The sequence below is a fragment of the Labrus mixtus genome, chromosome 14 (assembly GCF_963584025.1).
Source record: "Labrus mixtus chromosome 14, fLabMix1.1, whole genome shotgun sequence".
In the NCBI taxonomy this organism is placed as follows: Eukaryota; Metazoa; Chordata; class Actinopteri; order Labriformes; family Labridae; genus Labrus; species Labrus mixtus.
In genome coordinates this window covers 2,907,861-2,920,293 of record NC_083625.1, presented here as the reverse complement: position 1 = coordinate 2,920,293, position 12,433 = coordinate 2,907,861, and the positions used below count along the sequence as shown (strand labels likewise).

General features: G+C 41.5%; 1 protein-coding gene across 2 annotated transcripts in view; it reads right to left on the bottom strand.

The window, feature by feature from the left end:
- Window positions 1-12,433, bottom strand: part of doc2b (double C2-like domains, beta) — a 148,432-nt gene that overhangs the window by 44,945 nt on the left and 91,054 nt on the right. The window contains exon 3 of one of the 2 annotated variants that reach the window (XM_061056155.1): window positions 8,161-8,184. The exons of the other annotated variant lie outside the window; for it this stretch is intronic. Within the exon in view, the coding sequence (XP_060912138.1) occupies window positions 8,161-8,184 (24 nt within the window). The remainder of the gene's footprint in view (window positions 1-8,160; window positions 8,185-12,433) is intronic. 2 annotated transcript variants of the gene reach the window in all.

The following is a 12,433-nucleotide window of genomic DNA, read 5'->3' as shown; positions in this document are numbered from 1 at the left end:
AGGAGGGGGATGATATGTCCTCTTTAAATATTCTCAAACTGATGTGATTTTTAAAAAGAGTCAAAATACATTTTAGAAAACTGAAAAACATGCAGAGGAGATGGACGTACTTTTTTAAAGTTTCTCCCCCAGGCTGCTTCTGTACAACAAACAACTTTCATTCACAAGGTAAAGACAAACAGTTTGCAGCCTGAGAGGCAAAGCCCGGGGCAAATAAGGCGACTAACTACTCTGCGCTCCTCCTTGCTGCTCATTAAGCTTAATTGCCGTCAGTGCAAGGTAATAAGGCGGCTCGAGGCTTATGAACATTTTAATCAAGTCTCCTCTCATCCAGATTTTGGCAGCTGGAGTGTCAGAAGACAACATTTACAGAGATTATAGTTGGCACACTGAAACTGTAAAGATGGAAACACACACAGAGGATCTTAGGCCAGCATTCAGCAGCTCATTAGAAATCAAACAACGGCCAGAAACAAATATTGATCTTATTATTCTTCACAGAATTCAGCCAACACGTTCCTCTCTGTCAGCTGGAAACAGAGAATTTGCTTTTGTAATTAAGTTGAAAATGACTGGAAACAATATTAAGTAGTCGACAGTCGCTGTCAGTAAATGTTTACATAAATATTCAGCAGATTAACCACCAGATTCAGAGGTTTCCTTCTGCTACACTGCATAACAAAATACTTTGCAAGACAACTGCTTGTTTTGTTGAGAATAATATGAATACATTTTGTTTTTCATTACCTCAGTCACATTGTGTTAAAAAAAAGGGAAACGGGGACGATGGGCGCTTCCCACAGCACACTCGACCGCTTTCCCCTCTCCATTTCTTACCAATTTAAAAAAAACTCCTCTGCCTCAACTCCCGCCCCCGCTGCCTCGACCAATCATAAGATTGCTTTTACCGCTGTGAGAGTTTTTCGGACTTGTAAAGTTTTTCCCAATTCTCTGATTGTAAGCATTTTGTATTTCATTATCGTTACTCTATGTGTAACTGAGCTAGCAGAAAACATAGTGAAGGATTTTTTGGGGCCTTTGTTGGAATCCGGCCTCGGTACTTTCCTGCCTGTCATCCCCCCCCTCTCTCCTCCCAATATTTCCTGTCTCTCTTCGGCGGTCCCATCTGATAAAAGAAAAAGGGCCAGAATAATAACTTTTTTTTTTTTAAAGAAAATAGGAAAACTGAATAATAGATCCAAATTTTGACACCTTAGACTTTGGGAGAAAAGACAGAAAACAGCTGTAAAATAAAACCCACAACCACGCCTGACGCCCAGCCACCACCGTCAGGCTGTGTCGTCCCAGCAACCACCACCACCGTCCTCATTCATGCACGACCTGCTCCGACCTCCACCTCAGCGGTAAGGAAGTGTAATGAACAGGACCGCCATGAATACAAAGGAGAAATCCTTCCTGCATATTATCCCATATGCTGTTTCCAGATAACACTTGTTATTGTCGCTACACAAACTAATGATTGATTGACATTTAACTCCATATATTCTGTTAACTCATGTCCCCATCTGTCTTTACTTTTTGAGCATTAAATGTGCGTTCATATAATGCCAAAGGCCGTTTATGTTTTGCGTCTTGTGAAAGCGACAGTAAAAGAAAAATGAAATCTGTTATGATGGCCGAGTCGTGAGACGCCGGAGGGTTGGAATCGAGCTGAATTTATTTTGTATCTTAAAAGTATCAAGTGTTGCTTCATCCATCTCTGAAGGGGAAAGCATTTTTACTGTGCAGTATATCACAAACACAAACCAAAGGACTGAGTTTACCCCTTAAACAAAAGGTTGGAGGCTATTTAAGTGAATACACTGGGTGGAAAAGCAAATTAATACTTGCTTGGTAGTCAGAGATCTTGCTTTTGGACATGTTTGTTGCCCGGTTGCCGCACTGAGGATTGTAAAAGTTCAACGATAAAGCTGGAGCTGGAAGGCAGAAGAGGCGTTTCCACGGCAACTTTGAAATTAAGGTGAAACAACACAGTCCACAATCACTTTGCAACCCCAATCTCTGCGCCAGCCGTGACCCTCTCTGCACAATCTACTTTCTTATTTCGCCTCCCTTTCCCCAGGCTGCAGCCGGGGTGAAGGAAACATAAAGTATTCTGCATGCCTTGTTACGACACCGGACACGAGGGAGCTGTATCCAGAAAGATCCAACGGGTGTACAAATGTGTGGATATGTCCTCTCTGTGAAAACTTAACAGAGAGGGTGCGTGGAGATCTGAGATGTCACAGATGCCTTTAATGATATTGTCCACATCTGATTTCTGTAACTTGTAATTTATGCATCACAAAGCTCACAGATTTGACAAATGGTATCTACGGGTTTTCAGGCAAGTGCAGTTAGAAAAAAATGTGATGATATAATTTTCATTGATCCAGCATATAGACTCAGCATGTCCCGCAGATAATCCATGCAAAGGGGGGAAAGCATGTTTGTCATAAATAGTAATAAAGCAATATCACACAAGAAAGAGTGCTGTTGTACTGAATATCAGCGTGGCCGGGATTCAATCAGAGACTCTTGTCTTCAGGTATTGATCAATCTATATCAGTGTTTTTCAAAATGGGGGGTTCTTACCTCCTGGGGGGGTCACAGATGCACACACTAGGGTAACATATATATAGCAACTGAGATGGGAAAACAAAGGAGTAAATGATCTGGAACTGACTTATGAGATAATAGTTAAGGAAAGGTGCTGGTAATAAAGGAAGTGGTGAACATATGAAGCAGGAACTGACATGACAGGAGATGCTAAAAGTTGTTTAATTGAGGGACTAGAGAAAAGAAGAATAACATACTGTACTCACTGCTTAACTGTGTTTCTAGATCACGCTCATTTCAGGTAAATTTACATGCAGTGTGAAGATACGAGCAGAATAAAGATCACTAGCATTAGCATGCTAACACAACAATGCAGCGCGAGTTGTTTTGGTTTCATGCTGGTGCTCAAGGGCGACATCTGCTGGATCAAAAAATCACATATAAAGCCTTTAACAGTAATTGCTTACAGTGTAGATTTCAAAATAAAACAGGAAAAGTATCATTTTACTCATAGTTACATCGCCACCTTGGACAGTACCTTCATTTTTGTGCATTTACTCCTCCAGTGCAAAATACAAAGACCTAACGAGCTTGAAGCTAAACATCTCCTAAAGTCAAACTTCTTCTCCAGCTCATTCATTGGTTTTCATTTCCTGCCATTATGTGCCCCCCTCTGGGTGTTGACGCCTTTTTCTCGCCGATACTCATCTGTACCTTTCTGACTGTGAAAACACTGCGGCTGTTATTGAGGAAGCACCATGAGAGCTGATTGGAGAGGTTAATGTGCCGTCTTCATCTACCTCTATTGTTGCCTTCAGCAAACACCTGAGCTATCGTGTAAGTGGAGGCCCATTACTCCGGGGTTGGATGGGGATGAACAGGACAGCAGCTGCGTCATGCTGCTGATTGCGCGGGGACGCTGTGAATACACGGTTGATCATAATTACCGAGGGCTGGAGGAAAGAAAAAATGACCACTGCGGAAAGGCAGATGGGTAACATGCATCAGTGTATCCACACACCTCCCATCTCACACATACTCACTCATAACAGTCGCCTTGAATAACAACCTTTAAAGACTGTGAAATGAAGTTGAGCTCTCTTTGTTTTCGGGAATTCAGAGGAAGTGAGCGAGCTGGTGTTTTCTGCAGAGTGAGTTCTACAGCTGAGGAACATCAAATGGTCTGTAAATTAAAGTGCTAATGCTGCATACTCAGTGTAGTCTTACTGCTTTTATACTGAAGTAAAGGATCTGAATACTTGGTCCACCACTGGTTCCACAGTTTGAGGAACATTACGGTGAACATTACGGTTTTGTACATTTTGTGTTTTTTATTTTTATATTTTATATTTTACATTTTACATTTTACATTTTTAAATTCTAGTTTATATATTGTAATATCTTCTTATTCTGTATTATTTAAGTTGTTACTAGTTCTGCTTTATTTCCTTGTTAATTGTTTAGCACCAATACACCAAGTCAAATTCCTTGTATGTGTAAATGTACTTGGCAATAAAACCCGATTCTGATTCTGATTCTGATTCTGAATGAAACTGAAGGCACCTCTCCAGCTACCAGACCAACGTTCACATTATGGTGCTGCTCATAATGCTTCTTCCAAAACCAGTGGGTAACATCACTGGGACTACATCCATTGTTTGATGCAGTCTGTAGAACCGGTAAATGTCCATTGCCTAATAGAGTCTTTTAAAAAACAATTAAAAACGTTAATGTTCAGACAGGCCTATGGGTGATCAGGTCCACCCAGTGTACCTACTCATCCATGTTTTATTGTGCCAATTATTGTTCCTGGTTACAGCAGGATTTTATAATATCGTCCATGACGTACTCATTTTTTCTTTTTTCTTCTTTCATTGTATGTATGCTGTTGTTTTTTGTTGTTGATGTAAAGCACTTTGTGACCTTTGTCTGCGAAAAGCGCTATATAAATAAACTTTATTATTATTATTATTATTATTATTATTATTATAGTCCTTATTTGGCAATCCCAACATGTTCTTGGTGCGGCCATTAGTCAAAACAACAAAGTGTATCTTATAAGCAGTGTAGGAAAATCCAATATTTTTACACAACAATCTCAAAAGCAGTGTTTTTTTTTCATCAGGTGCATGTATTCTACTGTGTACATAAAAACAAACAAACAAGGAGCTCACTCGACAGTAAACACAGTTAAAGGTGCACGACCGCAACAAGACTAGAAAGAGACAAATATAAATTTGCTGTCACCTTTCCGCTACTGTCTGCAACGCTGATAAAAGCCTAGTGCCGAAACGTACCCGATGCTGTCGTTTTGCTGTCTTACATTTGGATAAAAGGAAACTAAAGGACATTTGTAGGCTGACCTGTTTGTCTCTTTCTATTATATTATATATATTATCCATTCATTAGGACACTGTCTTAATTTGAATCCATGAGATTGGATCTTCTTTTTTTATGAAGAGCTTAAAGATCTGTTTATATTATCCATGTTTTCTGCACCACATGTAGCAGTGTACACTACACCACAGTGATGCCCCCCCCCCCCCCCCCCCCCCCGCCCCCCTCTCCACATCCTACAGTGTTATCAGCCTTTTAGTCAGCCAGCGAATATGTCTTCATTATCATATCTGACTGGCCGGGGTAACATGCAGGTGGAGGAAGCATCAGTCCTCCAGCGGGTAGCAGATAACAGGATGGATGAAACGGTGCATTGATCTGATCCAGAGGGAGCTGACACACACAGTCGTGTTGGAGACAGGGTTAATGCTTCAGGGGACACCTGGGATCAGGGAAGGGGCTCTCAGGTCAAGGCTCCTCCAGGCCATGCTGGATTGATGGGAGTAAGCAATATGGAGAGTCGACAGATGGGTCCCATTCGTCAGCGATGAATGTCGACGCTGATGATCGAGAGGCTTAAGGAAAAGAATGGGGGGAGGGGAGGGGGGAGGTGTCGCAGTGTCACGCTGGGACATATTGCTTTCAGTGTCATTGATAACATGTCATTGATTTGGTGAAAGATTTCATCAGTGGGGCTGAGCTGTGATTTTTATCGGCAGAGACAAACTAAACCAGCAGTTAAACGGATAAACATCCTCATCATTTAAATCTACTGCATCAAATCTTAAATTCTCATATGAGCAGTTCAGCAATGAACGTAAGAGATGGAATAAAGGGTTGGCATTCTTCCATAAATCAACTTTCAATATCCTATTTCCAGGGCTGCATTAGGCCCTGTGTCCACTAAAGCCCAGAGTATACTTGCTTAAAACTAAGCGTATGAAGGCATGACATCAGCGTTGCATATCCTGCGGTGATTTGGAGCGCTGGTTTTGCAAATCTTCAGAAATTGGCACAGAAATTGTTCGGTGATGAGACCAGAAAGGAGACACCAGAGAGACGCTACAATAAAGGCGGAACGTTTAGAAGAAGAGTTAACCGATCAAGTCCGCAACTACCCGCACTATGATGTGTCATTGCCGTTGCATTTCACCCAAACATGCTTGTCAAAATAGCTGGCATTATGTGGTGCTCCCTCTAGAGGAAACCTCCAGTAGCACGCGTCGTGCATAAGTAGGTATTTCAACATTTACGTTCACGACGCAGCAGGTTGTCTACGCATACAAAACCAATGCAGTACATCGATTTCAGCGCTCATCGCTCCAGAAGCCTTGAGGTCTCGTCTCGTATTGATGCCTGTCCCACGGTAAGTACAAAGTGATTGATTGATGTACATGTTTGTTGGACGCAAACACCAAAACATTTTTCATGCATAGTAGAAGGAAACGTGCGCTTCAGCCACTCCACAAATGGAGGTCGGTGCTCTCAGAGAAGGACTTAAAATTAACAAAACACAATTCAGTGGATACCTCCGTCAAGACGGGAACCGAAGAAAAAACTGGAGCACACAAATCACTTCAGACAAATTTAATAAAGGTGCAGAGGGCTAACATGTCAATGCACTGCGTCAATGCATTGTTTGTATCTTTATGCCTCATCTTGGTATCTCACAGCACATGCTAAAAAACACATTTCAAATTAACATGCAACTGTGATACGTGGAGCCTCTCCATCAGCAAGGTGAAAGACTAACAATGTGATTTATCCAGCAAAGGCCGTCGGTGAAGGGCTTTCTTGGTACGACAGTAAACTGCTAATGTAAGCAGAAGAGAGGGCTGTTGGTTCAAGGGAAGAGGGTTCACCACAAACATAAATTACAACAATTAATTACAAGTAACGACTGAGAAACACTGACTCCATTTCTTTAATTAAAGGAACTGGTCCACCTTTGAGTCCCGCGTGCTCAATCTTTGCACTGCTATGCAGACAGTACCTGTTATTAAAAAGTTTCCTTCTAATTACTGGACTTGTCTTTATGAGTAATTATTTACAAACCGCAGGATCGTATAAACCATTTTTAAGAGACAAAGAGAGAAGCAGAGGGGAGGAATAAAACAAGTGCTATCACTATGTTTTATTGTTTTAGTCAAAGTTTGAACCATTCACTTTATAAGGAATGGACAGCACAAGAGCTCCTGAAAGTGAAGCCAAAATATTTAGTATGGGTTCATAAACCCTGCCTCCTCCATGTTAACAGATGGGACACGGGGCAAACATCAATCCACATCAAATACAGTTTTCTTGCTCTTCAAAGTTAATTCTTATCATGCTGATTTATGTCCAAATATATTTTTTTGGAATTTAAGTTTTAAACGCGTTATTTGACGCGGAAGTGTAACAGCATGATTGACAGCTCCGTTGACTAATGAGCTTTCTGCAGCGTTCATTTCCTGTTTGGCAGAGTGGAGGGGGAACAAAGACAAACGTGAGGGTCGTTGAACTTTTTGCAACCGCGAGTTTCTGCTTCAAACTGACACAAAAGTCTGTTCTGCTGTGGACTCTACCCTCCTGAAGGATCGTTTACTTTTCATCGGTCAGTTACATTAAATGTGGGTTTTGGTAGGTTCAATGCCACTGCTCCACAAGCCAGCTCCCTTTTGGGTACGTCTTGACTCCAACCCCCAATTTCCACAGGTCCGTCAGCGCCACGCACTTCAGCCGTTTGCTGCCACTTGCTTTGAGTGTCCGGTCAGTTTCAAAATAAAACACCACATACAGACTCACAATCGTATTATTCATCACTTTATCGACATTATGTCAAAAGAGGCACCGAGTGAACAACAAATCAACCTCAGAAAGTCAAAGCAACATGTTGTTTGCACGTTTTTCTCTTGTAGTTCTCCTGTGATGTGTGAACAGCTGATCATGGCTACGCTCTCGTTCAAGAAATGGATTTAGTGGGGCAGGGAGCGCCGTCCAATGGAGCAAAAGCGTGGCGCTGATGGACTGCGGCGCACACAGAGTATGTGGGGATTCGGGGGAAAAGATTCCACCAGGGCAATACACTGGGGTATTTTGGCTTCAGTTTTGCACAAAAGAAGGAGACGGGGACAGCTGTCCATATTTATATGCAGTCTTGGGTATGAACAAAATGGGGATAAGTAGGAGGGCAGCTGGAGTTTACAGGGGTTCGATGTTTGTTGGATAACTCTACAGGATTACGGATTAGTAGGGACAGGTTGGGATTTAAACTCAGCAGCTTACCTTCTTATATCTGGGGATAGGAAGCTGTTTTCCCAGCAAACATTAAGCAGCAACACAGAGACGATGAAAGCATGCAAAAGAGTGAGGCGGAAGAGAAAAGAAAAGAAAAGAAAACACTGATCATGTGAAATCAAAGTTGAAGCAATTAACATGCAATTTAAAACAAGAGAGAGAAAAACAGACAAAAGACACAAATAAATCCAAGACGTTTGTGTGCTTTGTGAACACAAGGCGGCTTAAATGTTGTCTTTGGAAACAGTCTGTGAGAAAAACTGATTAAAGCCGTGCTGATTTCAAAGTAAACATTTCATTTGCAGTTTGAGACAACAAGTAAACTAGTGTGAGCTACAAAAGCAGCTTTAAATTGGAGTAATGACTTCAAAGCAGAGAAGTGAAGCAGCTGTTTCTGCTCATAAATCGTCGCCTAATTCCCAGAAAAAGGAAAAGAAATCAAGTTAAACACATGCAGCATGCTCAACCTTTCACACACTGAGTACCATCAAATGATAAAATGTATAGATTCACCTCTTCAGGGAAGTTGGTCGTTCTTGGTGATGCCTTTATTTGCTCACTTAATAAAAGTGAGATTTGAAGGACTGTGTTTGCTCTGTTTAAATACTTGCTCAGTTTTAAAGCATTTCTTATTTGTTCAATCTTTACCAGTATAAAAATGGGAGCTGGAGGAGTTATTACTCTATTTATTAGTGAAGCCAGGTGCATCCCATTTCCACAACATCTTAAAGCCATGTTTATACACGTTTATTTTAAAGGTCCCATATTATGTTTTTTTCTAGTTTTATATGCTCTTTAGTGTGTTTTCCAAGTGTCCTGTGCATGTTTAGGAACATCTATGTGCAAAACTTCAACGTCCGCGGAAACACGTCTTCTCCTACGTCCTCCTGTTAGCTGTAGCATTAGCCGCATGTAACGCTCGTTTCTAGCCCCCCTCAATAAAAATTTGTCAGTGCGACGTCATTGTCAGTGTGAGATCACTGATCTAAGCCCATTGGCTCGTTGTGGCAAGCCCTGCAGCTCATGTTAAAATTTCCGAGATGCGTGCTGAGCAACTGACCAATAACAACAGAGCGGATCGGCAGACCAATCAGAGCAGACTTGGCCCACGTGGGGTCTAACAGTGTGGGCTCAACAGAGCGTAGCTGACGGACTCAGAGCGTAGAGGGAGCAAGGAGGAGCAGTACATGAAAACAGACACTTTTTTATAACTTTATCTATTGTGAACGTACAAAAGTAGGTACATAGATTAAATATATGAACCCCATAAAGGGCAGAATATGACCTCTTTAATGCCCAAAAAGGGAAAATGTCCTGACGACTGTTCAACATGAGTCTGGTTCTGTTCGAGGTTTCTGCAAGCTAAAAGGAACATTTATTCTTGCCACTGTGACTTTGCTTAATGTTGCCAAGTGTGTGAATGAATGAATCGGCACTATACAAATAAAGATTGACTGATTGCTCCCAACCCGGTGAAGCGTCTCACATTATTTGAATACCGCTGCGATATTTTAAAAGTTTGCACAAATGAAGGGAAACAAAGTTGAGATGATGCCAGATTAGCAAACATCTGGTGAAGTGCTCACTGACCAAATCTGGCCCCCTCTCCTTTCCGATGAATGAACATATTGCTCCTGTAAAAAAGTTTCTGTTTCTCACACAGACTGGATAAAAACATTGACACAGTCACTGACGTCACCTAGAAGGGATCTTTATAAGCCCTTCAATGGTGCTCACTATATTGAAAATGCTGTCTCGAGCTAACTTTCAGTCAACCAAGAAACAAGCAAAGAGGTGAAACTGAAGCGGGCTTTAAGCCTCCTGACAAACAGCTGCAACGCGCCCGCTTACTTTCAAAACAAATGAGTATTATTAAATGATAATGATAGACCAAAACATTTTTTTTAACCAGGCTGTAACATGTTTATTTCTACTGTAACTGGTCATTTTTGAATGGGTGTTTATGTGACTTTTGGGGCCCCTCGAGTGGACACTTAAGGAACTGCAGTTTTTACACGTCGGCATTAGCTTCATTTTTAAACACCCCAGGTTGCCGCTTGATTTCTTATCGTGTGTAGGTAACAAAAAAAAGAAATATTGGTATTCATATTCTCTTTTCCCCTCATTAGCTCGTTTCAGTTTATGTAAAGCCTTACAAACAAAACACTTAAATGATGACTGATGTACATCTAAAAGTGCGTCTCAAAAACACTGAACCATTCCTTTAAGCTGATGACGCACGATCTTAACAAAGCGCCGTCTAAACAAAAGGCAAGAAAAAAAAAAAAGCCTGAGACCCACGGCTTGACAGCAGCAGCAGAACTAACTGTGAAGATATGAATCACAATTGATTTTTGCTGCTACTCACTTCATTCTGCATGAGAAAAGCTTTGTGGGGAAAGCCTGTCAGACATTTCATCAATATTTAGAGCTCGAGTGTGACAATTTTGTACAGATTTTCTTCCTTTTTACTTTAATGCAAGGATTACAAATGAAGACAAGTTGTGTTTATGAAGCCTTTTTGTGTAAAAACCAACGACATGAAAACAGATACAAACACGGATACTGAATACAAAAGAGCAAAATCCTCTCCAAGAAACAGAACCAGTGTGTGTGTCTGTGTGTGTGTGTTTTGTGTGCTCCCACACGAGTGTGTGGGCGTAGTGAATGAAAGGGCAGTCTGCAGAAGAAGGAAGAGAATGAAAGAGCGCAGTGGAGTGTTAAGGTAGGTTGTAGTGTAGGCGGTTTTGAATAAACAGGTCTTGGATCTGCAATTGAATAGTGAGACGGCGTCTGATTCACTTATAAGGGCAATTTCTACAGAAGGAGGTGTCGCCTTAAAAAAGAAAAACTCCTTGTGTAGAGCTATTTCCTTCATGATGACGTGTGGGCTGACAGGAAGAGATATGACAAGATTCTCTGATAGAGAGGTAGTATATCCATGCGTGAGGTCAAGTTAAAGCCTCGGTAAGCTCTACATGTGACGATGACATACCTCCACTGTGGCAGAAATCGAACAGAGCGCACAGCGCAGTAAACATGTCTGCTGAATGAATCAGACACACGAGGTCTAAATGAGGACGCTCCTCGTGTCTTAAGCCGTTTTCACATCTGCACTCCTGAAAATATCTAGATCATTTCTGGAGATTCTCCTGACCTGGCTTTTTACATATACTCCTCACAGCTGGAGACTACCCCTGTCAGACTTGGGGGGGGGGGGGGTCTCCTGAGGTAAGATGTGATGTAAAAAAACCAATGCGGAAGAAGCGGACGAAGCAACAGAGTCCTCGATTTGACGCTATGATGAGATTATTTGCCTTTATGTGTAGTGCAATGGAATGACAACATCACCAAAAGAGCGGAGAACAACATAGCAGTCACAATATCCCCCCTCCCATTGCTGCCCCCCCCTCAAGAAAATGTGTCTGTTTCCGTTTACACATACAGCTCCTCTGGCAAAAAAAATTATGTCAATTAAACCCAGATTAAATTTCAGACTGGTCGAATTGTTGAGTAATTTAAATTTAAATGTCATACAGATGAGCGCTGTGTTACAGCATCTGCCAAATCGGTTTACCATGTGTGGCTATTGTTAGCGGTAGCAGTGCTAGCACCACAAGCTGTTGGTCCTCCTTGTATAGGTTAATGTGCACATGCTTAAATTGCTCTGGTCTAGTTGTTACGTATTCCAGTTTAAGGCCGTTTGAATTTGGTGTTTTTGTAAATTGTACTTTGTCTCCGCTTGTGTCTCTGTCTGTAAATTTGTGTTTTTGCTGCGGCCTGTCTCGGCCAGGTCTCCCTTGGAAAAGAGGTTTTTAATCTCAATGGGACCAACCTGATTCAAGAAAGGTTAAAGAAAAAAAACAGTGTAGGATCACCAGAAGGAAAGAAACGACAGAATCCAAAGAAGAACTCTACAACTTATCTTGTTGTGTTTTTTATTGTTCCACATCAGTTTGGAAATATCTTTAAAGAAAATGACTCGTAGAATTATCTTCAAATCTTTCCTCTCTCAAAACATGCCTTTTGCAGAAACCCAGTGATGAGAATGTGTCATCGCTGTGCGAAGTACACAGACTGCAAAGTTTTGAAAAACTTGGATAGCGAAGCTGAGGGAAAGCCAACTGTGAAGGAAGCAAATGGACACAGTAACTTTTCCAAGAACCCGTGAACCTCTTCAAGAACTCTGATAATCTTCCAGTTTGACTGAAGGGAAGACACTTGGGCCAGACTAACCGCCCTGAGAAGAATCCTGCTATCA